Raw genomic sequence first — 27483 nt, 5'->3', positions numbered from 1 at the left:
ATGGTTTGTGCCTCAGCCAGCTGCTTGCCATCTGGACTCAGGCCTATTAACCCCTGACCTTCAGCCATAACCCTTCCTGTCACCTTCCACATGGCCACATTGGGAGCTGGAGCCAAGGGACCTCCTAATCCCCTGGCCCGTTTCACTTGGCCCGTTCAAGCCAAGGAGACGCCATCTTCCTCAGAGCCCAGCTCCGTCCATGTGATACACATCAGTCAGCTGGCTCTGGGCTCTGGGCTCTGCCCTCACCTCCACAACTCACCTCCACACGTCTTTGGGCAAGTCACTTGACTTTGTAGCTGAGCCCGTTTTGCCCTGTTTAAAATGCAGAGTGGAAAGAGTGGGCCTCTAACTCCATGGTGCAGCCCACTTAAAACAATCCACGCCTCTATGAACGTGACCATCTTTACTAGAGAAAGGGTCCTTTTAGCATTAAAGAGAGGAGTGTCACACAGTGTCGTCCACACAACCCTGAGAACACCGGTCATGGGACACGTTTGAGTTCCAGCATCCCTCCATGAAACCCAGAGGCATAACCCCCCGAACTCAACTCGGAATGATTCTGCAGGAGGCCAAGCCTTCTGGATCTCATCTGCAATTGTTCTGAAGGTCCACAGCATTCTAAAGATAAAAGCTAACCCCTCTAGAGCAGTGTTTCCCACATTGCTCTCCATGGAACATAGGGTCGCATGTGGTCTTGGCCTTCGTCAACCTGTTGTCCAGTAAGTTTGGGGGCAGCTGGATTTCTTTACCACAGGATTGCTCAGAGCCTTTAAAACACTGGTGTGCCTCAACTAGAGAGCCACGGACATTCTGCTTACCCTTCAAAACAGCGTTGGTTTCTGCCATTTTGCTATTTCCATTTTACAGATGAGAAAATGAGGGTCAGAGAGGTTAAACGACTTGCCCAGGACTTGCTTCGGAAGCAAAGGAGTTGGGATCTGAATCTAGAGCCCACGTTCCTAACACTCGGCTACATTTTCATCCCATGTTAGTAAGTTCCAGAAAGGAGTTATTAGCCCCGAGAGGCTGCCTTTGTCCCAGCTGCCCCATCTCAGAGAAAACAGAACAAAGGGCAGTTTGGGGGGAAGGAGAGGGCATGGTAAGGCGACATGGTATGTGTATAGAAAATCAGGTATAAGGACTTGTGGCTGGTTCTGGCGGATGGGGACTCACAGACATCTACGCTGTTCTTCACAACTGGGACCAGTCTCTGGAGCTAGTCAGGTGGAGGTCCCCTTTACAAGGAAGATACACAGAGACTCGTGGAGGTTCTGAGATGTCCATTCTAGAAATATGCACTGTGCATGCAGATTTCTACTGCACATCTGCCCTCCCCGACACAGCCCCCAGGTGTCCAGCCTGCTCCTGGGGAATTCTGAGAGACTGGATTATTCATCACTTGTTCATACTTCTGTTTCCCTCCCAGGCGCTGATTGAAGACAGTGCCCTGCATGGGAGACACAGTGGCAAGCGAATCTATTGCCCTTGTTCTCAAAGAGAGACAAACCTTAAACAAAAATAATGCTTACAAGTGATTTAGTTTCAACTGAAGTAAGTTCCCTGAAGGGAAAGAACATGGTTCTATGACAGTATCAAAGGTACGTGATCCTCGCCAAACTGTGGAAAGAGCCCAGATGTCCATCGACAGATGAATGGATAAAGAAGATGTGGTTCATATACACAATGGAATATCACTCAGCCATCAAAAAGAATGAAATCTTTCCATTTGCAATGACATGGATGGAACTAGAGGGTCTTATGCTGAGCGAACTAAGTCAGAGAAAGACAAATACCATATGATTCCACTCATATGTAGAATTTAAGGAACAAAACAGGAGCATAGGGGAAGGGGGGGAAATAAAATCAGAGACAAACCATAAGAGACTCTCAACTCTAGGAAACAGGGCGCCCGGGTGGCTCAGTCAGTTAAGCGTCTGCCTTTGGCTCAGGTCGTGATCCCAGGGTCCTGGGATCAAGTCCCGCATGGGGCTCCCTGCTCAGCAGGGAGCCTGCTGCTCCCTCTACCCCTCCCCCCTCTGCTTGTGATCTCTCTCAGATAAATAAATAAAATCTGAGGAAAAAAACTGTAGGAAACACACTGAGGGTTGCTGGGGGGGAGGGGAGTAGGGGGATGGGGTAACTGGGTGCTGGGCATGAAGGAAGACACTTGGTGTAACGAGCACTGGATGTTAGATGCAACTGATGAATCACTGAACTCTACCTCTGAAACTAATGTTACACTGTATGTTAATTAATTGAATTAAATTTAAAAAAAACAACAACAAAGTACCGTGATCCAGTTTAGGAAGGCATGTGTCCATGGAGGGGGACTAGTCCCCTGTCCCTTCAAGAGGCCCTCTTGCAAAGAACGCAGTTGGCTGAGAGCCCCCAACTGCGACAACCCCAGTGTTCACACCAGGGCTACTCCCTCCCCAGGTAGCTCCTAGCCAATGACCAAGCATAGTGGGGACTCTGCGGCTGGCCCACCCTGCTGGCAGGGACCCTCTCGAGGCTTCAGTGTGGTCCAAAGCTCGTCCTTCCCTCTCTCCTTTCACAGGCTCCCCACCCTCACCCTGCCCCCTTCACATCATTTGGGCATCTGCTTCTTGTTGAAAAACACAATTCAACTGAGTACATTTGAAAGATTGTATTGGCTTTAGTCAACAGTTCATGAATCGGGCAGCATCCCATTTCACAGATAGAAAAGAGCTCTGAGGAAAGACCTTTATACTCAGAGGAGAGCAGGAAAAGGAAGTTCTGCTGGCAAAAAAAAAAGGGGGGGGTTTGTTATGGCAAAGTCACTTTCCTTTAATGGATGGCTGGGGTCTACCAGGCAGATGACCCAACTAGTGCCGATCAGGTGATTCTTGACTGGTTCAAGATTCCATTTCTGAGAGAACCAAGACTGTAATTAAATAAAATCTCAGTTTGGTGACGTTGGGCTTAGCATAAGTGGCTCCATTTGGAGCCTTTTGTTTTTAAGACAAGGAAAATTAGGAAATAAATATTTTGAGCTGAATGATAAATGAAAATATAATCCATCAAAATTTGTAGTATACAGCACAAGGGGTGCTGAAGGGAAAATATTTAGCTTTAGTAGAAAAGATGAAAGATATCAAATTGATGGTCTGAGATTCCACTTCAAGCTAGAGGAAGAAGAGCAAAGTCAACTCACAGTCAGTAGAAGGAAGAAAGGACATAATGATAAGAGCAAATGTTTGTGACGCAGAAAGCAGATAACAGAAAAGTAACAAAGCCAAAAGTTGAGTCACTGAAAATATCAAGAAAATTGGTAAATTCCTGACCAGACTGGGGCGCCTGGGTGGCTCAGTCGTTAAGCGTCTGCCTTCGGCTCAGGTCATGGTCCCAGGGTCCTGGGATCGAGCCCCGCATCGGGCTCCCCGCTCCGCGGGAAGCCTGCTTCTCCCTCTCCCACTCCCTCTGCTTGTGTTCCCTCTCTCACTGTGTCTCTCACTGTCGGATAAATAAAAATCTTTAAAGAAAACATTCCTAACCAGATTGATCAAGGACAGAGAGGGAGAATAAATTATGAATATAAGAAATAAAAGAGAAGATATCATCACAGAGCCTATAATAAAAATGAGACAACAGAACAATAAGAAAGCATTGTGAACAACTTCATGCCAATAAATTTGACAACATAGATAAAGGGGACAAATTGCTTAACAATTTACAACCTACCAAAATTGATACAAGATGAAATTGAAAATCCAGATAGTTTTATCTGTTAAAGAAACTGAATTCATTGTCAAAACCTTTCCCACAAAACCAAACCAAACCAAACCAACCAAACAAACACCTCTAAGCCCAGATAGTTTTACTGGTGAGTTCTATCAAATATTTAAGGAAGAAGTAAACGAAAATTACACTATCAGAAGAAAATAAAACAGGAGGGGACACATTCCAATTCATTTTATGAGGCCAGCAACACCCTGACACCAAAACTTAATGAAGACGTTATAAGTAGATAGATGGATGGATGGATGGGTAGACAGACGGATGGGTGGATAGAATCCAGATCTCCGTATCTCAATTCAAAAAGATTTATTTCTTACTATCCCATATATCCGAAATAGGTCATCAGGAAGGCTTTGCTTATAGACACTCAGGGACCAGGCTGATGAAACATCCATCTTAACACATGCTTTCACTAGGATTAAGACAGAGAAATGATAAATTGCATATTGATTCTTTTTTTTTTTTAGAGAGAGAGAGCATGTGAGCAGTTGGGGTGGGGAGAGGCAGAGGGAGAGGGAGAAAGAATCTTAAGCAGGCTCCACACCCAGCGTGGAGCCCAGTGTGGAGCCTGATCTCATAACCATGAGATCATGACCTGAGCCAAAATCAAGAGTCCGACACCCATTGGGCCAAGACACCCAGGTGCCCCTGCATACTGATCCTTAAACCTTCTGCCCAGAAATGTCATATTTCCCTTGTGCTCATGTTCACGACCATGTCCCAAGGAGATGGAGAAGTCCTAACATGTTCTCAGCAGGGGAGGGGAAGGGACGGTGACCATCCCAGGAATCATAAATACCTAATGTGAATGAGCTGCCCAGGGAGAGAGGACAGAGTGGACAACACGGGGGCCTTGGGGCCTGGCCTTGAGAAATGCCACCAGCCTGAGAGAGGGAATGAGCCCATGAAAAAGGCTGAGATGGAGGGGTGGGAGAGAGACCAGATGAGTTCATGAACAGATGGGTCAACTATATCCAACGTGACTGAGGGGTCGTGTAAGTAGAGGATGTGGACAACTAGAGAAGGGGGTCAGGGACGTTATGGGGTTCCTGGAAGGCGGGGCTTGAGAATCGGCAGTGGAGGATGCCACAGAGGAAGCAGGGGAGAGGCTGTAGGCTGGAGGGAATATATAGTGAGCAGCGGCAGGAGAGAGAGAGAGTCTGCAACACCGCCTTGGTGGTCCCTGGGGTTGCTTCTGTTCTGCCTTCCAGTTCTAGTTCTGGACCTTCTGTGTCCCTCCAACTCTATTTTTCTTGAAATTATTTCATTCGTTCAACAAATATTTATGGAGCATCTGCTGTGTACCAAGCCTGGTTCTGAGCACAGCACATAGCGCAGTCAATACGAGAGACGCCATTCTTGTCCTCAGAATTGATTCCTGCATCCAAAGAAGCCGAGGGGCCCAATCTCTTTGGCAAGGCCGGTGGCCTCGATCTGAACCGATTATTGGATAGCGGCAAATAGATGCAACAGATATGGGGGGTCAGAGGGAAATGGACTTCCCGTAACGGGAGGAGAGCCATCGCAGAAGGTTAGTCGTCAGGAGAGTCTTGGAGACTTTGGGCAAGAAGGGTGTGTGTCCAGTTATGTCTCTGGGGCAACTTGATGCGGAGAACCACTCTGTGCTTGGAGAGTGTTGTGATGTGCACATGAGGGTGGTGGAACGTTTGTGTGCAAAGGAAGACCCACGAAGTGACGCCCTCGTAGGAGGCATCCCCATTCTGATTTTTTTGTGGCTGGTTTTCACTTTTGTTGTAGGCATTTGAACACACACGTGCAGAAATGGACAGAATAGTGCAGTGAACTTCCAAGACCCATCATTCTCTCTCGGACTGACCTCTCCTCCTCCAAACCCCTCTGACTTGTCCATGCCCGCCATCTGGCAATTCATCGTGTGCTTTCTCATGAATACTTGGTGTTGGCTACTCCTGAAACCAGTACTATTTCTCTGGGCTTTTCTGTTATGGAAGCCAACAAATTTCCTTCTATACCTCACCGCAAAGTGAATTTTTTTTTTCCCTCTGGCAATGGGAAGAATCCTGTCTAATATAGAGACCCAGAGTTTAGTCCCGCCCAACCTTATCTGCCTGTCACCCTGGGCCCAAGTCCCCTTGCGAGGACATCCACCGCTTTGCTTCATTATCTATGGCTGCATAACAAATTACCCCAGACTGGGTGACTATGGTAACCAGGCTCTAAGATGGCCTTTAAAGATCCTCACTTCCTGGTAATCATGCCCTTGTGTAGTCCCCTCCCATATCCTATCAGGGTTACCCGTTGAGGCCAACATATTACAGTGGAGGTGATGATGTGTGACTTCCAGTCTGGGTCATCAGAGACCCTGAGCTTTGCCCCTTGTTCCCGCTGGGCATATCCAACTGCTCTGTGATACCTGAATGAGCACAGAGGGGGCCGGGCCTCGCCCCGGGAAGCCAAGGAGGGCTTCCTGCAGGAAGCGACCAGCCCAGAACAAACAGACCATCGCTCACTCCCCTAAAATCTTATCCTCCTCTCCAAATGCTCAGGGAACACGGGTCTCTGAAGGCATGATCACTGATGACATTCACCCCTCAGGACAGGCTCTCATGCCTTCTAGGATGTCCAGGGACGCATCTGGTGCAGTGTATGCACCCTGGAGGGCAGAAAGCCAGGCAGGGGCCCCCAGACCCTATTTTCCTGCGGGGCCACACAGAGCAGCTTCTTAGGGACCTCCTGCGGCCAGTGTCCCAGCTCAGAGAAGGGGAGCTAAAGGAGGGGCCAAGAGTGGAGGCTGTCAGAAAGTGGGTGTTGACCCTACCCCCACCCTTGCACACACACAAACACACACATCCTGAGCTGAGCTGGTCAGTGGCGGGAGGCTGGGCTACTAGCCTCTCCTCAGGCCCCCCACCTCCCCTCTGCTGACCAGCTGTCTCCATTCCCGTCTGTGCCTTCCCAAAGGGGGAGCCCGGAGGACCTTGCTAGAATGTCTGTCCCCTTCCAAGAGCCTCGGCTCTGCCGCCCACGCGCCCGGCTTCCTGGCCTTGTTCCTTCCACAGGCCTGCCTTCTCTCCCTGGTTCTCACTTGTACTTCATTGTCCCCTCTTCCCTTCTGCTACATTTCGTTGTTTATGTGACGGGCCAACGGGTGGGCATGAGCATGCGTCTCTGCGCACATTCCTGGGTTGTGAGCGCGGCTGCTGGAACTGGGGTGTCGGTATGTGCCTGTGCTCGGGGGCGTGGGCTCAGATGCGACAGGAGGCTGGGCAGGTGGGCAGAGATCCAGACCCTTTAGCACCTCCTGGGAAAGGCTCCCTGCTCTGGCCTCTGCCCACATCTCCCCACACTCAGCCGGCTCTTGCTCTTTCTCTTAGCCTGGAGTTTCTGTTCCCAATCCCCAGCCACTATTAGGCAAACTGGTGTTATCCCGTGTCACCTCCTCCCAGGACCCTCCTCGGGCCCCCGTGTCTGGGCTGTATGTCCCCCGACAGCAATGGCCAAGGACTCATCTCTGCCCCGGGGCGAGCTGCTGGAGGGCCAGGCCCTCCCCTGTGCTGGTCACCTTCCCCCAGGACCCAGCACTAGCGCCTGGCCCAGAGTGGGAACTCAGGGCACCGGGGTGAGCCCAGCGGTGAGGTTTGGTTGCTGCAGACAGGACAGAGGGGAAGAAAGAATTAGAGAAGGTTAAAAAAAAAATTTTTTTTTCTTTCCCCCAGCGAAACAATCTAGCCTAAACTTTCTCCCGGTGGGTTAGGGTCAAGGGAATTGCAGAGATGTCTGAGGAATGAGGGTTCATGATCTCCTTGGAATTGGGGGTGACTGTGGCCCCTGCCCCGTTACCCACATATGTGCTGGCATGACACTAGGCAGTTTTCCGGAAAGAATGTGGGTTTATCACTCAACTTCTAATCTTCCTGGTATAGGGCCAGGATCAAACACACCGCAGCAGCTGGGAGCCTCCCCTAAGCATCCTTCCCCCCACTCCCCCCACCCCCAAACACGGGCCGCCAAGTCTGTCCCGGGCCTGAGCCAGTGGGGCGAAGCACGGAGGCCCCGCCCCCTGGGCCCCCCACCGCATCCCGAGCCAATCGCTGAGCCCCTGGGGTTTCCGGAGCCCGGGTCGGGGGCGGGCGGCAGGGAGGCGGCCTGGGAGGGGTTTCGAGCCCGGCAGGCTGCATGCTCCGGGGGCTGACGCAACTGGAGAATTTGGCTTCTTTTTATCACATATATCATTTTGCCATATATGGTCACCGAGAGCTACTGGCTGCGAGGCTCGGGCCCAGATGGTGGGCTCCCAGAGTGAAATGAGCTACATACCAGCCCAGAACAAACAGACCATCGCTCACTCCGCCGGACAGGTGGGTGGGCCTAGAGAGGGGTTATATATAGTTCTGGTCACATTCCTTCACTAACGCATGTTGGCCCCCAAACGCGCAAACAATCTGCATTTCTGGCGCTTTCTACTGAATTTGCTAATTGCTATTCTTCTATAACCAAGGGAACGAAAAAAATTCCGGGAGGAATGTGGGGGAAGAGATCGGCTGGCCATTTCCCTTCCTTGATCCCGTGACCCTCCCCCGCTCCCACCTTCTCTCCCCTTCTTCCCTCAGAGCCCCCTGAAATCTTTCCCATCCCACCACCCCAGAGGGCCGCCTCCGCTGGCTCTTCTCGTCTGTGCCCTGGCCAGAATCCCCTTCTTCCCTGGACCCCTCCAGCCCAGGTGAGGCTGGCCAGGTGCCGATGAGCCTGAGGCTGGGCAGGATTCAGAGTGGGGAGCCACCGCAGACACGATGCCCCAGCCCCCAGGACCTGTCCTGGCCAGAGGTTGGAGGCTCACCCTCCCAAGCAGGAGATGCGGCCCCAGCCCTCCCAAGCCCCGGAATCAGGTAGCTACAAGGGTAGCACAGGAAGCCAACCGCTGGGATTCCAAGAGACCCAAATAAATATCAGGGATCCCCCAAAGCCACCACGGGGACTTCACTGTCCCCTTCCAGGCCCAGGCGGCAGGATTTCTGAGGTTCACACCGCCAGCCCGGATCTCCTCCGGAACCCCAGACTCAGGTCACAGGTGACACGTTTACCCGCCAGGGTGACGGCACAAGCCTCAAATGAAGACAGACGGACCAAGGTTAGACCAGCCCTTGAGGGGTGGGCACAAGTTTGAGGGTGCTCACGGGAGCGGCTGACCCTCCAACGTGAAGGGTGAGGAAGACAGCCAGCCCCCTCTTGCGGTGTCCAGAGTCCAGCCTCAGAGCACACCCAGGGTAAAGGGTGGCTTCGGTGCCCCCTGTCTTCTAATTCGCTCCAAATAATAAAGACTGGCTCTTCCAGCACTGCATGCCCTGAGCCTCCGGTACACAGGGGGTGCTCAGGCCTGCCGATGTGAGAAATCCAAGGCAAGGGTTGTAAACTGCTGGTGTCCAGGTCTGGCGTCTTCCGACGTAATGGTCTGCGATGTGATCTCTATCTATTCCCACGAGCTTCCTGCGTGATCTGATGTGCGCACGGCTACAAAATAAGCTGGCTCTTCCTGGGGCATCTGACTCGAGCCCCCAGCTCCTGGTCCCCTTGCCTGGACCAGCCTCGGGTCCCCCAGGCAAAGCCAGGAAGGATGAGCCCTGGTCTGGGAGTCAGGATTCTGACTCATCTCTGCTCTGAATTACCAGAGCCCCGTACTCAATGCTCCTAATTTCTAAAAACCCCCAGTCCCTTCAACCACAGAATCTGGAGCTAGAGAAGTTTTCTAAAGACTGGTGACGTGATTTACATAGTGGTAATGCTTACTCTGCACCCACATGGTGCTGGGTGCTGAAGACATGTCATGTCATGTTCTACTAATCTGCCCACTTGAAAGATGAGAGAACTGAGGCTGAGAGAAGCTAAATCACTTGGCCAAGTTCCTACCAACAGCACCGACATGGAGGAACAGGAATAATTCAAGAGCTTACATGCCTAAGCGCCAACCACCGGTGTGTATACACCAGACTTACTGCTGGTTGTCTTTTCGGGGATTTCAAGGCTAACCCAGGCAAGACCAACTCTGGGCGGATGCTTGAGGTCATGCAGAGAAATGCTCTTAGCTCGCTCCTTGATTTTGGCACAAGCGGCACGGTGTCCCCCCTCGCCCTCCGCCGTGGGCTGCCAAACAAATGGGTTTCAAAGCTTGCTTCTCCACGTAATAAGCACACAAAACAGTGGCTGGCCCAAAGATGAGGTGACATCAGCCAGCTGAGAGAGGACCGTGCCCCCTCTCTGCCCAGCAGTAAGAAAAGAAAAAAACAAACCAAACCAAAGGAGGATGGCCGAGTGCACGGGGGACCCGTCGCCAACGCAGAAAGTCGGGAGTGTGTAGGTTCAGCCTCCCTGCATCCTGCCATTCTTCCTTCTACCTGCCTTTTGAGCAAGATCAGAAGGAAGAGGAATCTGAGCTCGGAAGAGGGTTGGTGGTGAGGTTAGTGTCCCGAGAGAGTGGGGGTAGACGCAGCGAGCCGGGGTGTGGTCACTGCAACGAGCAAGTCCAGGAAAAGGCAAGCAGCCAGGTGAGGGAGCCTGGGGGAAGGGTTTCACATGAGTCTGGTCTGTGGACCTAACGGACTTGGACGTGAGCGATGGGAGTCCAAGAGGTGGAGAGTTGCCTCTGATGTACTCTGCCCGCAAAGGGGGGGGGGGGGCGAGCAGCCCCCGCAGGGCCTGCATCGGGGTGTTCGAACTGTCTGCTGCAAAACCAGGACCCTTGCCTCTCATCATTTCTAGGAAGCATACGCACATAGGACGCGCAAGTTAAAAATCAAGAAACCCGAGTTTGAAAAACAATACCCCTACAAGGCAAGGTCCAGAGAAACCAGTTTGTAGGTCCGCCCTGGTTCCTGGTTCACGAAGGCTAGACTCCCACGGTTCTTGACCTTCTCCCCCACGGTGATTCCAGCACAAGGCAGCTTTGCCTTTTTTGCTTCACCGGCTTGATTTGTTGGCCACACCCCTCCCTCCCCTCCGAGGGATCTGTGGCTCGGTTCTATAGCCACCCTTGGAACTCACATCCCTGTTGTTCCATTCCAGCGCTTTCTGCAGTGCCACGGAAGGAGCTCATGGTGGGGCCATGGAGGCAGCATTGGGGATGCCATAGGCTGGGTCTGAAGGTCAGGTCTGAAGGTCAAAGGGGCAGTGCTCACCATGGTTCTGACGGTGAGGCTTCTTGGCTCCGGGGCAGATGAGGGTCTCAGTACATTATGGAGGATGGGAAACGTCAGCCACAAAGTGCCCCCCTGGACTTAGTTGCCTACTTCCCTCCAAGGAGATAGAAACAGGTAAGGGAACCTCGGGAAGAACTCCTATAAAGCTTCTGGAACCGGGTTCACCCAGAGAAGGGGGTCATTGGCGAGGCCCAGGTGAGGCAGGGTCAGGAATACCAGGCGTGGGAGCAGCACCAGTCTCCAGATCCTCGTGGATTTGATCATCTGTTTTTTTAAAAAGATTTTATTTATTTATTTGAGGGAGAGAGCACATGGGGGGCGGGCAAGGGAGAGGGAGAAGCAGACTCCCCACTGAGCAGGCAGCCTGACTCGGGGCTCCATCCCAGGACCCTGGTATCTTGACTGGAGCCAAAGGCAGGTGCTTATCCGACTGAGCCACCCAGGTGCCCCCCCACGCCCCAATCGTCCTTTTAAAATGTTTTCACGGGGCTCCTGGCTGGCTCAGTTAGAGGAGCATGAGACTCTTGATCTCACGGCTGTGAGTTCAACCCCATGTGGGGTGTAGAGATTATTTAAATAAGTAGAACTGAAGAAAATAAGGAGAAGAAAAATAAAACATTTTCGTTATTGAAATTTTCAAACCTATACAAAAGTTGAGAAAATAGTACCGAGAAACCCCTGGTACCTGCTGTTCTGTTTCAATAGTTAGCAACACTCTGGGGCTCTTGCATCGTCATTCCCTCCACACGTGCTTTGTTGTTGCTTTTTTTCCTGGAATATTTACAGGAAATTTCAGATGTATGATTTCATCCATAAATACGTCAGTATTTATCTCTAGCAGATAAGGACTTTTGTTTTGTTTTAACACAGCCGTCGTACCAATATCACATCCAACAAAACTAACAATAATTCCTTAATATGAAATAATCTGTGCTCTGTTTCCTCTAGTCATCTCAAAAAATGCCTATTTAGGGTTTGTTCGAATCGGGATCCAAACAAGGCCTGCCCACAGCATCAGAGTGACATGTTTCAAGTGTTTTCACTTACCACACTTCCCTCTCTCCTGCTCTGGTTTTCATGTCATTTTGCTGCTGAAGAAACTGGGTCATCTGTCCTATAGAATTTGTCACATTGGCTGACTGCATCCCCACTGGGTAGTTGAACCGCTCTTCAGGATAATATCATAAGTTCAAATTCAAGACCTGGGGATTCTCAACCCTGGCTGCACAGCAGTGTCACCTGGGGAGGTGTTCGGCATTCCAGAATTCATGCCTTTGCCCCTGGTGGTTCTGATTCAGCAAATGTAGGGTAGAGCCCAGGAGCTTCTTCTTCTTTTTTTTTTTTTTTTAAGCTGCTCAGTTGATTCTGCAGTGCATCCCCTGGTTGAGAACCACTGACTTTTCTCAAAAGGGCTGCTCATTATCCCTGAGGAAGAAAGAGAGGAGAGAGAGGGGAGGGGGAGGAAGGGGAAGGAGGGTTCCTGCCAGATAGCTCCTGAGCGCCTAGCGCTAACTTAGATTGGGGATGGCATTGTCGGGAGAGGAAGAAAAGATGTTCAACTTGCTGGCTTAAAACGTCAGACCAGGGAACCCAAACTTGGACTGTAATAAAGCAATAGACTTTAAGTCCAAGCCCTAACCCATGTTTTAGCGCCCTGTCCCCCAAGCAAACATAATTGGGAGATACCAGGTTACGGTGGGAATAAGGAACAGTGGGGAGTCAGAATGTCCACCCACATCGGGAGTCTGCGCTTCCATGCGTCCTGTGGGTGCCCATCTTCCTCAGAGTCTTGAGCCCCCTGCCTTGAAGCTGGCTTTCACTTAATCCTGTAGGTCATGTTCATCCTTTGTGAGTCTATTTTTGAGCAAGAGAAAATCAGCGGTGTGGTGCCTGGGTGGTTCAGGTGTTAAGCGTCTGCCTTCGGCTCAGGTCTCGATCCCGGGGTCCTGGAATCGAGCCCAGCATCAGGCTCCCTGCTCCGCGAGGAGCCTGCTTCTCCCTCTCCCACTCCCCCTGCTTGTGTTCCCTCTCTCGCTGTGTCTCTCTCTGTCAAATAAATAAATAAAATCTTAAAAAAAAAAAAGAAAGAGAGAAAACTAACGGACAGATAATGCTAATAAGCTAAGATGCTCTGTGACATTCGACACGTCGGATAATTCCCTTATGTGGTATGTAAAGAAAGCTGTGTTTCACTATAATGAAAAGAAAAGAAAAGTAGCTTCTTTCTGTCCTCTTAAATAAAAGTCCAGTAAGTATTTAAAGAATAGCACCCTGGAAGGGTAGTCTTGATGACTGAGTATGAAAATTTCTCATTATTCACAGAAGTGAGCCTGCTAGTAGACAAGATTCAAATTGGGGGGGAAAAAAGCATAGAGGAAAAACTCACAAGTTTGGCTCATTAAAACATAATGGATTTAATGTGGACTCGAAACAAAATTCAGGCAAAGGCAACAGGTTAGGAGAAAATATTGGCCACAGTTTTTTCCAAAATAAAGATCTCCAACAAACCAATAAGAAAAGAACGAGCAACTAAGTGGGAAATGGGGGAAAAAATGGGAACAAATAATTCACAGATAAGGATTTCCACATGGCCAGCAAATAAACACGTGGTTGGCTGTAGGAAGGAGTGCAAATTAGAACAGCAATAAGATGCATTTTTTTCACTCCTAAATTGAGCAAAAAGTTAAGTGTGTTCATAGCAGATGTTGGCCAGAGAGGAAGTGAATTGTCTGAGGTATTACTCATGGAAGTAGTTCCAACTCACATAAGTGTCCTTTAAATGGGAAATAGTTTTAAATATGCCCATACTGGGGCGCCTGGGTGGCTCAGTCGGTTAAGCATCTGCCTTCGGCTCAGGTCATGATCCCAGGGTCCTTGGATCGAGCCCCGCATCGCGCTCCCTGCTGAGTGGGGAGTCTGCTTCTCTCTCTGACCCTCCCCCCCCATGCTCTGTCTCTCTCTCACTCTCTCAAATAAATAAATAAAACCTTTTAAAAAATTTTTTTAAAATATGCCCATACTATAAACTATTACATGGAATTTTAAAAGGATGAAATAGGTTTATATGTACCGACATTATGGTGAGTTCTCCAAGATGTAAAGTTGTTAAGTAAAAACACACACAAAAAACCCATAAAACATAAAAATTTGCAATTCAGAATGTAGAATTTAATCCCATTTATGTAAGAAAAAAAAGTACCACGTTATATATAGGTACACGTATGTATGGAAATGAAGAGAACACACAGCAAATGGATAATGTGGTCACTTTTCAGCAGGGGCTTAGGATCTAAAGGGAGAGCCAAAGAGAATTTTTTTGCTTTTTCTATATGGTTTGAATTTTTTACAGTGGGAATGTTTTTATAAATGCCTAGCATATTAGAAGGACCAAAAAAAACTTACAGAACAGAGAAAAAGATGGAAAGCTTCCCAATTCAATTAACAAAGCTAGCATAACCGTGGTATCAAAACCCAACAATGTTAGCACAAATAAAGAAGACTAGAGATCAATGTCACTTATGAATATGGATGGAAAATTCCTACGTAGAACATTAACAAATGGAATCCAGCAGTATATGAAAAACCATGACGAAGCAGGGTTCATTCCAGAATCACCAGGATGAATGAGTATCAGGAAGTCTATTCATATCCCTCTCTCTCTGTCTCTCTCTCGCTCCCTCTGTCAATTAAATAAATAAAATCTTTAAAAAAAATTTAAAAGTCTATTCATACAATCTATCAAGACAATCAGTACTGACCTCAGGCCACGGCATCAGAGCCCCCCACCCGGACCACTTCCAGCCCTGCTCCCAAAGGATAAAGATTCCTCTCAGCCAAGAAGACTTGTCCTGTCTTCCTTCTTCCTATTAGACCACACTTTCAGTACCAGGACTCCAAAAGTACTTGCCCAGATGGCCCCAAGTCCATCTCCAGGGTCTACACCAGCTTCTTCCCTGGTTCCGTGCTCTTGAGGGTGGATCTCGCCACCAGAGTGGTGTGCACCCCAAGGCCTGAGGGATGGCCAAGGTAAGGTTGTTTATGGGAGATGGCAGTGTAACAAGGTGGAGCTTTGGTGTGAGGGTGGGGGCATCCACAGCTGTGCCCATGAGGCACTTCATGGTGTGGGATGGAGCTGGGCTAGGAAGAGAAGAACATGGCGGCGGGGCAGGGGTGGGGCGGGGACCTGCAGCTTGGTCCTTGACATATGCTTGGCCATCATCTTCCCTCTGCTAGATGGGGTGAGGAGTACCAAAGTAAGGAGGGTTGGAGGAGAGACTCTATGAATTTAGAAACTTTGAGGGGGTGGCAGTGGGGACTGCAATTGAAAAATTAGAAACAACTTTTCTGTTACTAAAGAGGGAGCTTGCAATTTCTCTTTGAGGCCAGCTGCTTTTTGTAATTGTTTGTCATGGCAAAACACACTAGAATTGACCCTTTGTCATGCAAGTATAAAGCCGGTACCCATCCATTCTTCTTACACAAACTGAGCAGTCCACACAACCTGAATGCATTTACTAATTGTGGTGGTTTCCTCTTGTCACACTCTGTGTCTGCTGAACCAGACTGTGTAAGGATGTCCTAGTACTCTGGACTTTTCTATGGAGAGGTGGTTTTGTGTTTATTTTTAAGGGAGATTGACTTCTGGAGATTAGAGTCTAAGGAACAAAATACTAGAGAAGGTACTCTGAGATTTCTAAATAGTCTTCTATCTTTAACCTTGCCCCCCAAGTGAATGACTTTTCTCTTTTTCAGTGGCTTTATTAAGGGGTGTCTGAGTGGTGCAGTCAGTTAAGCATCCGACTCGGTTTCAGCTCAGGTTATGATCTCGGCGTCCTGGGATCGAGCCTCACGTCAGGCTGCTCTGTGCTCAGCATGGACTCTGCTTGAGATTCTCTCTCTCTCCTTCTCCCTCTCATGCTGTCTCTCTCTCTGAAATAAATGGATAGGCGCTCCTGGGTGGCTCAGTCATTAAGTATCTGCCTTCGGCTCAGGTCATGATCCCAGGGTCCTGGGATCGAGCCCCACATCGGGCTCCCTGCTCCATGGGAAGCCTGCTTCTCCCTCTCCCACTCCCCCTGCTTGTGTTCCCTCTCTCGCTGTGTCTCTCTCTGTGTCAAATAAATAAATAAAATATTAAAAATAAATAAATAAAAATAAATGGATAAAATCTTTAAAAAATAAACAAATAAATAGCTTTATTAAGGCATAATTTACATACCATAGAGTTCACCCAATTTAAAGGTACAGTCAGACAAGTTTTAGTAAAATTTATACAGTTGTACAACCATCACCAGAGTCCAGTTTTAGAATTTTTTCCATCACCCCCAAGATTTATTTTGTGCCTGTTTGTAGTCAGTCCTTGCTCCCACTGCTAGCCCCAGGCAACAACTGATATACTTTCTGGCTCTATAGTTTTTGTCTTTTCTAGAAATTTCATATCAATGTAATCATATTCTATGTAATCCTGTATAGTGTGGCTTCTTTTGGTTGGCATAATATTTCTGCGGTCCCTCCATGTCGTGGAATACATCAGTACTTCACACTGACGTTGTGTTCATACTATTAATGAGTAGTTTTCCACGGCGTGGACATACCACATTTTGTTTATACATTCATCAGCTGATGAAAGTTTGGGTTGTTTCCAGGTTTTGGCTGTTATGAAAATCATTGCTATTAACTTCTGGTACAAGTCTTGGCATGAACACATTGCTTTCATTTCTCTTGGGTGTACACCTGAGAGTAGAATTGTTGAGTCTTTTGGTGAGTTTATGTTAAGATGTTTACGAATCTGCCAAACTGCTTTCTCAAGTGGCCGTGTCATTTCGATTCCCTCAGCAATGGCTGAGGGTTCCAGTTCCTTCACATCCCTGTCAGCACTTGGTATCATCAAATTTTTGATTACAGCCATTCTGATGGAACATGTCATTGTTGCTTAAATATGTGTCTTCCTAATGTCTAATGATGTTGAGCATCCTTTCTTGTGCTCATTTGCCATCCAAATACTCTTCTTCAGGGAAGTGTCTATTTAAATCTCTTGCTCATTTTTAAAATTGGGTTATCTTATTATTAAGAATGATCTGTTGGGGCACCTGCGTGGCTCAGTCAGTTAGGCGTCTGACTCTTGGTTTTGGCTCAGGTCATGATCTCAGGGTCGTGGGATCGAGCCCCGCATGCTTAAGATTCTCTCCTTCCTTCTGCCCCTCCCCCCTCTAAAAAAATCATAATAAAATAAAAACATAAATTGTGTCGTGATGGGAGAGATGGTGCACACGAGGAATTCCTTCCTGAGGAAGAGTCATCCAGCTCTTGAACTGAGTGTCGATGAGGAATTACCACAGATGAGGTGTGGAGAAGGCTTGGCTGTGGGAAAGGCCTCTGAAAAATCCCCTCTTCCCACACCCCAGGTTGGGCACGAAGAACTAACTGGAAGCCAGTATTGTCAGGAGAGCCCGACAGGGCCACCCGCCTGCGCATGTGTGGGAAATAGTCTCTCAACCTTTCTCTCCCAGCCCCATGTCCTTCCTTGTCTCCATCATCACTGAACGTCTTCGTTGGTGCTTCTGTTTGTCTGTGGTAACTTAACATTAATCAAAGTTTGGATACAATCGATGGTTGGATACAATACAAACTTTTTGAAATATCACTCTCAAAAAAAATCGAAATGTCCCTCCATGTGCCCAAAGGAGGTTCTCCCATATTATATGTTTCCCATGGTTTGGTGGCCTTGGACAGATGAGCTCTTTGAGCAGGAATCCCTTTTATTTCCGCAAAGCTGTGTGACTTTTGATGACAGAAGAGAGAAAGAGCACTGAGGAAGAGTACAGTGTGAACTGGATAGGGTCAGCTGTGAGCTGAGTGCTCCCCACTCCACACTGGAAATCCCCAAGGGCCACGGGGATGAGGGACAAGGTGCCCAGAACTGGGTCTTGAGCTCTGGCCAAGCTTTAAGATCTCTAGCAGATTGCAATTCAGAGACCCTGGTAGTGAGCAGTGCCTTTTAAGTTGTGGGCATTGGCTTCTTCATTCTTTTTTTTTTTTTTTTTTTTGGTTGTCAGATGATCCTTTATTGAAACATTTTCCTTTGTAGTTAACTAGCCGGGCATTCCAGCGCACCACTGTTGATGTCATCTATGATGTCATGAGGGTGGCGGCCATCTACATTGCAGCCCACAGACTGGGCAGTCCCCAGGATCTCTTTAATGGTTCCAGAGAGTTCTCTGGCTGAAGATTGGTGTCGCATCTGTCGGGCAATATTGACAATCTCATCAAAAGTGATATTTCCACTGTGCTTAATGTTTTCCTGCTTCTTTCTGTCTCTTGGTGGTTCCTTGAGGGCTTCGATAATCAGGGCAGAGGCAGAAGGTACCACTTCAATCTGGGCCTGTCTGTTCTGAATGGTCAGTTTCACCATAATCCTTAGACCCTTCCAATCACCGGTTGCCTTGGTGACATCATCACCAACCTTTTTTGGAGACAGACCCAGCGGGCCTATCTTCGGGGCCAGGGCAGACGTGGCACCGACTTTGCCACCGGTGCACCTCGGGTACACGACTTTGATCTCATTGGGGTCGAACTTAGGTGGCATGGCGGAGGTGGCTGGTGTCGGATGAACCCAGATTCGGGACGACCGAAGAAAGTTGCACCTTTGCCTCCCCGAGCCGAAAGCCAAAAGCTGGCTTCTTCATTCTTAAATGTCCAGGAGAAAGAGAATCTCTAAAGAATACACCAGGATATATGGTGACCTATTATTAGGGAAGGGGAGGGGGTCAGGGATCAGAGGCAAAATTTTTACTAGGTAATTTCAAAGGTTTTGATTTTGCAACAATCTCAAATGTATACAAAAGCTGCAAGTAGGGTAAAAAAATTCTTTTTGAGAGTATGTTGCAGATAAGATGCTTCATCATCCCCAGATACTTCAACATGGATTCCCTACAACTAGGACCTTCTCTGACATCGCAGCAACACCATCAACGCAATCAGGATATTAACATTACATACGTTTCTACCATTCACATTTCACCCAACAGTGTCCTTCCTAAAAATGAAAGAATCCAGTTCCTAATCACGTGTGGCTTTTAGTTGTCATGTGTCTTTGGTCTCTTTCAGTCTGGAGCAGTCCACTTATGTCTCCTCAGCCCTCGCGGTCACAAAGGTTACAGGCCAGTTATCCTACACAAGGTCTACAGATGTGGGTGCATCTGATGTTCCCCACAAGTAGATTTGGGTTCTGAATCTTGGGCAGGACTATCACAGAAGTAATGCGATCTTCTCATCATTGTCTTCTACCGGGTGGCACATGATTTTCATTTGTCCTATCACTGATGTCATCTTAACTTGAATTGCTTCGTTAAGGTGGTGTCTGCCAGGATTCCCCACCGTAAACTTACTCTTTATCTCTTTGTAATGAATATTTTGTGGGGACATCATCTGAGACTATGTAAATGTCTCAAATTTTCAATGTATTCACTTTTGACATATAGACTCATAGTTTTTTATTACTATATAGCTTCTTAAATGTTACTTTTTTTTGGAACCATGTGAATCTATTAACTATTTTAAAAGCTAACTTTTGGGGCGCCTGGGTGGCTCAGTCAGTTAAGCATCTGCCTTCAGCTCAGGTCATGATCCCAGGACTCTGGTATCGAGTCCTGTGTCGGGCTCCCGATCAGCAGGGAGTCTGCTTCTCCCTCTCCCTCTGCAGCTCCCCTGCTTGTGCTCTCTCTCTCAAATAAATAAATAAAATCTTTAAAAAGAAAATAAAATAAAAGCTAACTTTTTTAAAAGGAAGGACCCGAAGTCTAAAACCTCCACTGATCTTGTGTCTTCATCAAATCTGTCATTATCCTTTGGCCAGGCTTAGGGCATGCGCCCCACCCACCCGAGGTGCCTGGGCATGTGTGTGAGATTAGGGACGGGTGTGTCATCAACCCCAGTGGGACCCAGGGCTGAGAGCAGGGAGGGGTGTCTCCCCACATGGAGGTGTGTAGCTGTTACCAGAAGCAGAGAAAATGGAAAGTGGCCATCGAAAAAACAATAGTGGGTATAGAAACAACAAAGCACAGACAAGGGGCTATGACCAGAGGGGGTCTGGTGTTGGGAAACAGGGGAGATGATGGAAAAGAAATGAATGCCAGCAAGTCAAGCATCGGGAGGGTGCTCAGGGCAAGGAGGCCTCTGCTTGCTGGTGTTTCAAGTCACATACTGGGCCACTTTCCATGAAGTGGAGACCCGAGTGGGGCCAATTGGCCCCAACTGGCTGAGGGGGCTGTTTGGGGGCAGAGGATCAGCTCTTGGGAAAGCTGGACAGTGTCTTCCAAAAAAAAAAAAAAAAAGCAAACCTGTGTCTTGGTACAAGACTTTCCCTGATGGAACAACCCCAAGAATTTGCTAGTCATGCTTCCCAGAGGTGGCCATCAGCCCCAGCGTTTGACCTTGGTGGAGAGGCTGATGTGGAGAAGGTTGTCGGCCGCGGGGCTCTTTGGAGACCCCATTTTTTAAACACAGGAAGTATCTGCCCCATTAACATGAATTATGCTTAATGCCACTTACTCTATGCCTCTCCCCCAGGCTTTTCTCTCCCCACCTCCCAGCCACAAATCCATGGAGTCTGCTTATCATTCCTGTGTGCGCGGATATTTTAGGAAACTGTTTGCATGTTGGCAGCCGTCCCTAGCCTGACCAGAGCACACCTCCGCAGACAGACACATTCTGCAGATTTCTAACAAAGCAAATATGTTGGTTTTGGCGTAGGTTGGCCCCAACTTATCAGACTATATTGCTTGGTTGACTTGGAGAAAATATCTAGGGAAAACACATTTTATGATTTTAATTGTTATTATAGGTACTCTCGAAAAATAAATCTGCAAACTACAATATATTTCAGTGAAAGTACTCACATCTGGTTCCGATTAGCTGTGGAGTCTGTTGGTGGACTGAGCACGGGAGCCTTTTCTGGAAGTCAGCTCTGGGTCTCAGGGATTTTGTTTTCACCCAGAGAGGCACAGTGGAGACCTTGTTCCAACACAAAGGCATTAACTGTGAGCGTGACCCCCTCACAAACATGGCAGTGCTAACTGAAGACCTTAACACGTCAGAATCCCTGTCCCGGAGAACCGAGGCCAGGAAGTCCGAAGGCAAGGGCAGATGGATGGAGAGAGAGTTCCAGAACAGCTCGGCAGACTCACTGCTGTTTCAGCCTCATTCACGAGGACCGATGGAAGCTTGGATAAAGACCGTGGGGCACTTCTCACCCTTGCCCTGGGCAAGAAGACAGAATCCAAACACTGTGCCGTGTTCACTTCTGTCACGAGCAAGATGGTAGACTCCCTAACAGACATCTCCCGGGATGGTTCGCGTTCTTCTTGCAAGATGACAAGAGCTCTAATAAACACGGTGCTATGTCTCACTTTCTCTATGGGCAAGATGGCAGATGAGTGGTAAAAATGGATAAGATGAAAAGAAGCCAACACAGCCAATACTGCTCTGAGGAGTCCACAAAGCACCTGAGACCCGAACCCTGGCAATTATAAAATATAATTATATTTAAATTTAATTTTTTAATTATAAAAAATAGGCACCAGCAGTTTCTAACTAACGGGGTATCACAACTCCTCCAACACCCTTCTCCGTGGGTAGGAAGAACAAGAGAGCTTCAAGTTCCCATTTCTCCCATTCAACACATATTCTCCCCATGGACATTGGGAGCCCTGTGGAAAAATAGCATCCTGCCCCACTCCTGGGACATGAATGGGTCTTGCTTGAGGTGACCTCCCCTCCTTCTCTGTCTATGTGGCCCTTAGTCCCCTAATCACCCCCTTCAGAAAGCCTTTGATGAGTTGCCCCACATGAGGCTCCATGAGCCATTGGATGACTACTCGCTTTTTGTCACAAGTAGGGAGCTACTTAGGTGCAGGGATGAATGGGTGCCTCTTGGGATGGAAATGTAGGAATAATCATTTTTAAAATAGCCAACAGTTATGGAGCGCTGACCGTGTGCAAGGCATTGCTCTAAGCGTGTCCCAAGCATTAGCTCACTTATCTTTGTAGGGGAGGCGCCATGATGATTCCCATTTGACAGGCCAGGAAACAGTTACAAAGACTTGGCTGAGGCAACCCAGCTGGTCCCAGAACCATCATGGGTAACATCGTAATAATTCACTTGTGTTTTATAGGAGAACTCATTGTGATATTTGTTAAGTGACACAAAATACTTACAAGCGTTGAAAATTCCATGAGCATTTTCAGCTCCTGGTCACAGTTTTGGCCCTTTCCACCCTCAGTCTCCTGGTAATTCTAACGGCATCATCTCTCAACAATGTCCCCTCCTTTCCAAGCCCCAGCCACCCACCCTTATTCCGGCCTGACTCCATCAGCCCTGAAATTTTGTAATGGCCTCTTCACTGGTCTCCTGGCACGCTGTTGCTTCTGTGCTCCAGTTAAGTCACCACCACTCTGCAAGATGGAATGAACACAGTACAGTTCTGGCCTGGCCCAGGCCAGCTCACAGCCCACTGTCATTCTCCAGCCAATTTTTCCAGCATTGCCCACGTGATGCTCTTTGACTCCATACATTTTTTTCCCCCTTTGAGGAATGACCATGAGCCAAAATACGGTGGCAGGTGATGGGAAGTCAAAACTGAAAGGTCATAGTGATTGTCCACAAATTGTTTTTCATAGTGAGACGATGAATTTGTAAACAGATACACAATGATAATCATAGGGATGTATAAAATATATCTGCCTGTGGGCATCACAGAGGGCTTCCCGGGCAGGGAGCTTTGAGCTGGAAAAACAAGCCAGAGTCCCAAGTGGACCAGAGGAGCAAGTTCCAGGTGGAGGATGCAGTGCACAGGGATGGGGAGCAGAGTGTGAGTGTGTTTGTGGAAGGACAAGCGGCTAAGTCTAGTGAGAGCATAAGGTTTGATGAGAGGTGGAGGAAGTTGAGGAAACAGGAGCCAGATAAGAGCCTTTTGTGATTGTGCGGATATAAATCCAGCTGCAAACTATGAAGTGATTCCAAAGTTCGTCTGGAAAAATAAGTGTGAGGGTTGCCAAGAACCATTTCTGAAGGAGAAGACCGAGTAAAGAAGAAATATTACTTTGCTGAATATTAAAATATAGCATCACAGTGGTTGGAATTGTGTGGCTCTGGCGAAGATTAGGAAGAGGAAGGAATAGAACGAGAAATATAGAAATGGCTCCAAGTGTTCATTACCAGATGTACAAATAGTATAAATGTGATGTCTCAAATCAGGATCAAAGTGAGGAGTTGTTCAGGACATGTTGGGACAACTACCTAAACTATTTTGAAAGAAAGTTGGATTTCCTACCCTTCTCCATCATTCACAAAATAAATTCTAGATGTGCCCTGTCCAATCGAACTTTCTGTAGTAACAGAAATAATCTATAGCTGTAGCAGCCATTGACCACATGTATATTGAGCGCTTGAAATGGGGCTAGTGCACTGAAGAACTGAACTGCTAGTTTTATTTTATTTTATTTTTAAAGATTTTATTTTTAAGTCATCTCTACACCTGAGGTGGGGCTTGAACTCACAACCCCGCCTGCTCTGCCCATGGAGCCAGCCAGGTGCCCCCTGAACTGCTAATTTTAATTGATGGGAATTTAAATAGTCATTTGTGGCTGACAGTTCTAGACGGGCTAAACATATAAAAAATTAGGAAAGAAAATAAAGCGCTACAATAAAAGATAAGTAAATATATAATCTTGAGGTATAATCTTCTTTGGTATCATATCAAAAGCAGAAATCATAAAAGAAAATGTGGCATTACCTACCTAAAAACATTGAACAGGGACGCCTGGGTGGCTCAGCTGGTTAAGCATCTGCCTTCGGCTCGGGTCATGATCCCAGGGTCCTGAGATCGAGCCCCACATCAGGTTCCCTGCTCGGCGGGAAGCCTGCTTCTCCCTCTCCCACTCCCCCTGCTTGTGTTCCCTCTCTCGCTGTGTGTGTGTGTCTCTCTCTGTCAATTAAATAAATGAATAAAATCTTTTAAAAAATAAATAAATAAAAATTAAAAAATAAAAACGTTGAACATCAGAATACATGAAATGTACTAGAACAAGTTAAAAGACAAAGTCAGAACATAATTTACCCCCTATATGACAGATCAAGGGTTCATTTTTTTGATATATGATGATTATAAATTAATAAGTCAATTGTAAATTAATATTGTAATTTTTTAAAGATTTTTTGAAAGATTTTATTCGTTTATTTGAGAAAGAGAGAGAGCACAAGCAGAGGGAGCAGCAGAGGGAGAGGGAGAAGCAGACTCCCCACTGAGCAGGGAACCTGATGTAGGGTTCGATCCCAGGACCCTGAGGTCATGACCTGAGCCAAAGGCAGACACTTCACCGACTGAGCCACCCAGGCGCCCCAATATTGTATTTTGATAAAAAGTGAAGAAGCCTTAAAAAAAAACAAAGGATATGAGTAAAAAATCACAAAAGAAGAAATACAAAAGCCTCGTAAATATGAAAAATCCTTCAACCACACCAATAATCACAGAATTGGCAATCAGGACAACTGAGATACTTTGTCCAACTGGTGATGCCTTTAAAAATGTTGCAATAGGCATTATTTTTTTAAGTTTACTTATTTATTTTTAAGTAACCTCCACAGCCAGCATGGGGCTCGAACTCACGACCTCGAGATCAAGAGTCACACTGACGAGCCAAACACGCACCCCTCCTATAAGCAATATTGAAGGGAGAGTAGGGAAGGCTCTCTCCTAGGTTTACGTCCAAGTGTAAATGGATGCAACCTTTCCGGAAAGTGATTTAGCAATACAGATCAAATTATACATTCTTGGGTCAAATTCTAGATATTCTTATATCCCCCATTTTTTTATGGGAAAAATCCACAGCTTAAGACACCTCCCCTCCCCCGGATGGCCTGTGTGTGCGCGTGTGTGTGTGTGTGTGTGTGTGCAGCATACCCAGTGATCTATGGCTCTCTCAGCTACGCCCCTCCTGCAAGCTGAAGGAAAGAAAATTGGTGTCCATACGGGTGGGGAGGAGCTGGGTTGAAACTCATCCGAAAAGACTCTAACTTGTTGAGGCTGAGCTAGGGTAGAGCTCTCAGAAAAGGAATTTGGAGAATTGAGTGTCCTCAGACTTTTCCATCTGCTCTCTGAGGAGGCTCTGCCAAGTGACCACGGAATGCTGTGTGTGTGCCCAGCCTCGTCGTGGCTCATCCATCTCCGGCATCCTGCGTCAGGCTGGGGCTCAGGTTCTGCAGCCGGGGTGGGTGGGGGTGAGCTCTTAGCGGGGGAGAAAACTCCAGGCTGCCACCTCCCTCTTGCAGCATAGAGCCTGAGATAGTTGTGTGCTCAGAAGGAAGTGGGTTGGGCGAGCAGAGCCAAACACCATGTGGTCTCCATCAGCGGGCAGGAAGCACGTTGGGTCAACGCTGCAGGCAGAATTGGGTCTGCAACAAGGAAGATGGCAGCCAGGACATTTCCTGGGGTGGCTGGACCTCCCAGGGAAACCTAGAGAGAAGGATGGTCTCCCCTGGGCCGGGAGGGATGGAACGGGGTTGGTTTGCCGGGACAATAGAGGGGAGCCTACAGATGGATTTGTATCCAAAAACTTAACAAGCTTGTATGTTTCTTGGAGGAAAGGAGTCTTCTGCTTCTGTGTCTGTTTTAAAAGCAGCTAGAAAAAGTAGCTGTGTGGATCTGGACAATCACTTTAGCTCGGTGGAAACTCCTATCTGAGAACTAAACCAGAGGAGATCCTTTTAGTGTTAAGGTCAGGGATGCTCAAACCTTCCCAAGTCCTGCCCCAGACTTACTGAGTCAGAGTCTCCAGGGAAGGGGCCTGAGAATCTGTGTCTTCTTTTATTATTTATCTAACCTTTTAATAGATAAGGATACTGAAGTACTATTTATTTACCCCATTTTATTGAGATATAATTGGCATACAGCACGGTATATGTTTAAGGGGTACAGCCTAAGGACGCGATGTACGTATATGTTGCAAAATGATTATCACAGTAGGTTAACACCCGTCACCTTACATAGTTACCCAAAAACTTCTGTTTTCCTTGCGATGAGAAATTTTAGGATCTACTGTCTACGGCATGGTTAGCTACAGTGCCGCTGCCCATGACATCCCCAGAACTTGCCGGTCTTCGAGATAAAAGTTTGTACCTTTGGACACCTTCACCCAATTCCTCCACCTCCCACCCCCGCCTCTGGCAGCCCCGAATCGGATCTCTGTTTCTAGGAGTTTGGTGGGTTTTTTTAGATTCCACATAGAAGTGAGATTGTGCAGTGTTTTTCTCTGTTTAACTTAGTTCACTGGCCTCTGTATTTTAGTCATCGCCCCAATAAGTCTTATCTCAGGAAAATTCAGGAATTGCTGGAGGGGATGGGACGTCTCCAAACTCCGCCTGCCCTGTTTTGGAGGAGAGGCTGGGAGCACCGGCCTTTAGGGGCTCCGTGGTGTCAGGAACGGGGAGCCTGCGATGCTGGGGTCTTTCTGTCACCTGTGGTGTCTCCCACCTGCTGATCAGTAGTCCTGGGAGTCTGAGGCTCTTCAGTGAACTTGCCCACACATCCAGGCACCCAGAAGGGGCAGCAGGTGATCTGCACGGGGGTTGGGGGGCACGTTCCAGACCAGGGTTTAAGAAACAGGGGTTCTGGCTCGTCTCTGTCTCTGATCTTGGCAGAGTAGCTTTGTGCGACTTCGAGCCAGAGCTGGACTTTTCTGAGCCCTAGTTTCTTCAGCAGTAAAGTGGGGACAATTCATAAGCTCACTGACTGTACTGTGATCAGTAAGTATTACTGAGGTCTAACAGTTAAGGACTATCTTTAGGGCTTGCTGGCAGTGATAGAAGTACTTGGAGCAGCTATAAAGCTCGTTACCAGCAGTTCCCGGAGTGTGCACCATCATGCAGGCTATGAATAGCATCCTGTGAAAATAAAAGGGTCTGTATTCAGTTGAGGAAATGCTTGATGAAATTGAATTAAACAGTCTTTGATTTAGGATCTCTCTGAGTCCTTTATGAATGCTCTGTGCCTCGCCAGGGCTGAAGCCGTGGGTGAGGGGGTGGCAGGGGGCAGGATGCAGAGCCCCTCAGGCTGGTGGGTTTGGGGGTACCACTAAGTAGGGGAGCGTCTCTGTACGTGTGCGGTAAGGTATACAAAATGAGAAATGAGCATTAAGTACATTCACATTGTATAACGACCGCCACCATCCCTTTCCAGAACTGTTTCGTCCTCCCAGATGGAAAATCTACTCATGAAACAGCAACTCCCCTCCCCCTCCCAGCCACTGGCAACACCATTCTCCTTTCTGTGTCTATAAATCTGAGTCCTCTAGGAACCTCCTGCAAGTGGAATCCTACAGTATTTGTCCTCTTGTGACTGGCTTTTTTCGCTCGGCAGAATGTCCCTGATGTTCATCTGTGTCTGAATTTTCCTCCTTTTTAAGGAGGAAAATGCATCGTATCCATTATATGCATGTACCACATTTCGTGTATCCTTTCGTCCATCCGTGGACCCTCGGCTTGTTTCCACCTTTTGGC

At 47.8% G+C, this 27483-nt stretch overlaps 1 protein-coding gene across 1 annotated transcript; it reads right to left on the bottom strand.

Annotated features, from left to right (window-relative positions):
• Positions 1-18018: 18018 nt before the first annotated feature.
• LOC113908195 (60S ribosomal protein L12-like) lies at positions 18019-18516 on the bottom strand. The gene has a single exon (XM_035724752.1). It carries the CDS (start codon positions 18514-18516, stop codon positions 18019-18021), a length of 498 nt encoding a protein of 165 aa, XP_035580645.1.
• Between the last annotated feature and the right edge of the window lie 8967 nt (positions 18517-27483).

Source organism: Zalophus californianus, chromosome 16, assembly GCF_009762305.2.
Source record: "Zalophus californianus isolate mZalCal1 chromosome 16, mZalCal1.pri.v2, whole genome shotgun sequence".
NCBI classification, from domain to species: domain Eukaryota; kingdom Metazoa; phylum Chordata; class Mammalia; order Carnivora; family Otariidae; genus Zalophus; species Zalophus californianus.
Note: the sequence above shows the minus strand (reverse complement) of the source record. Positions and strands in the feature narration are given on the sequence as shown.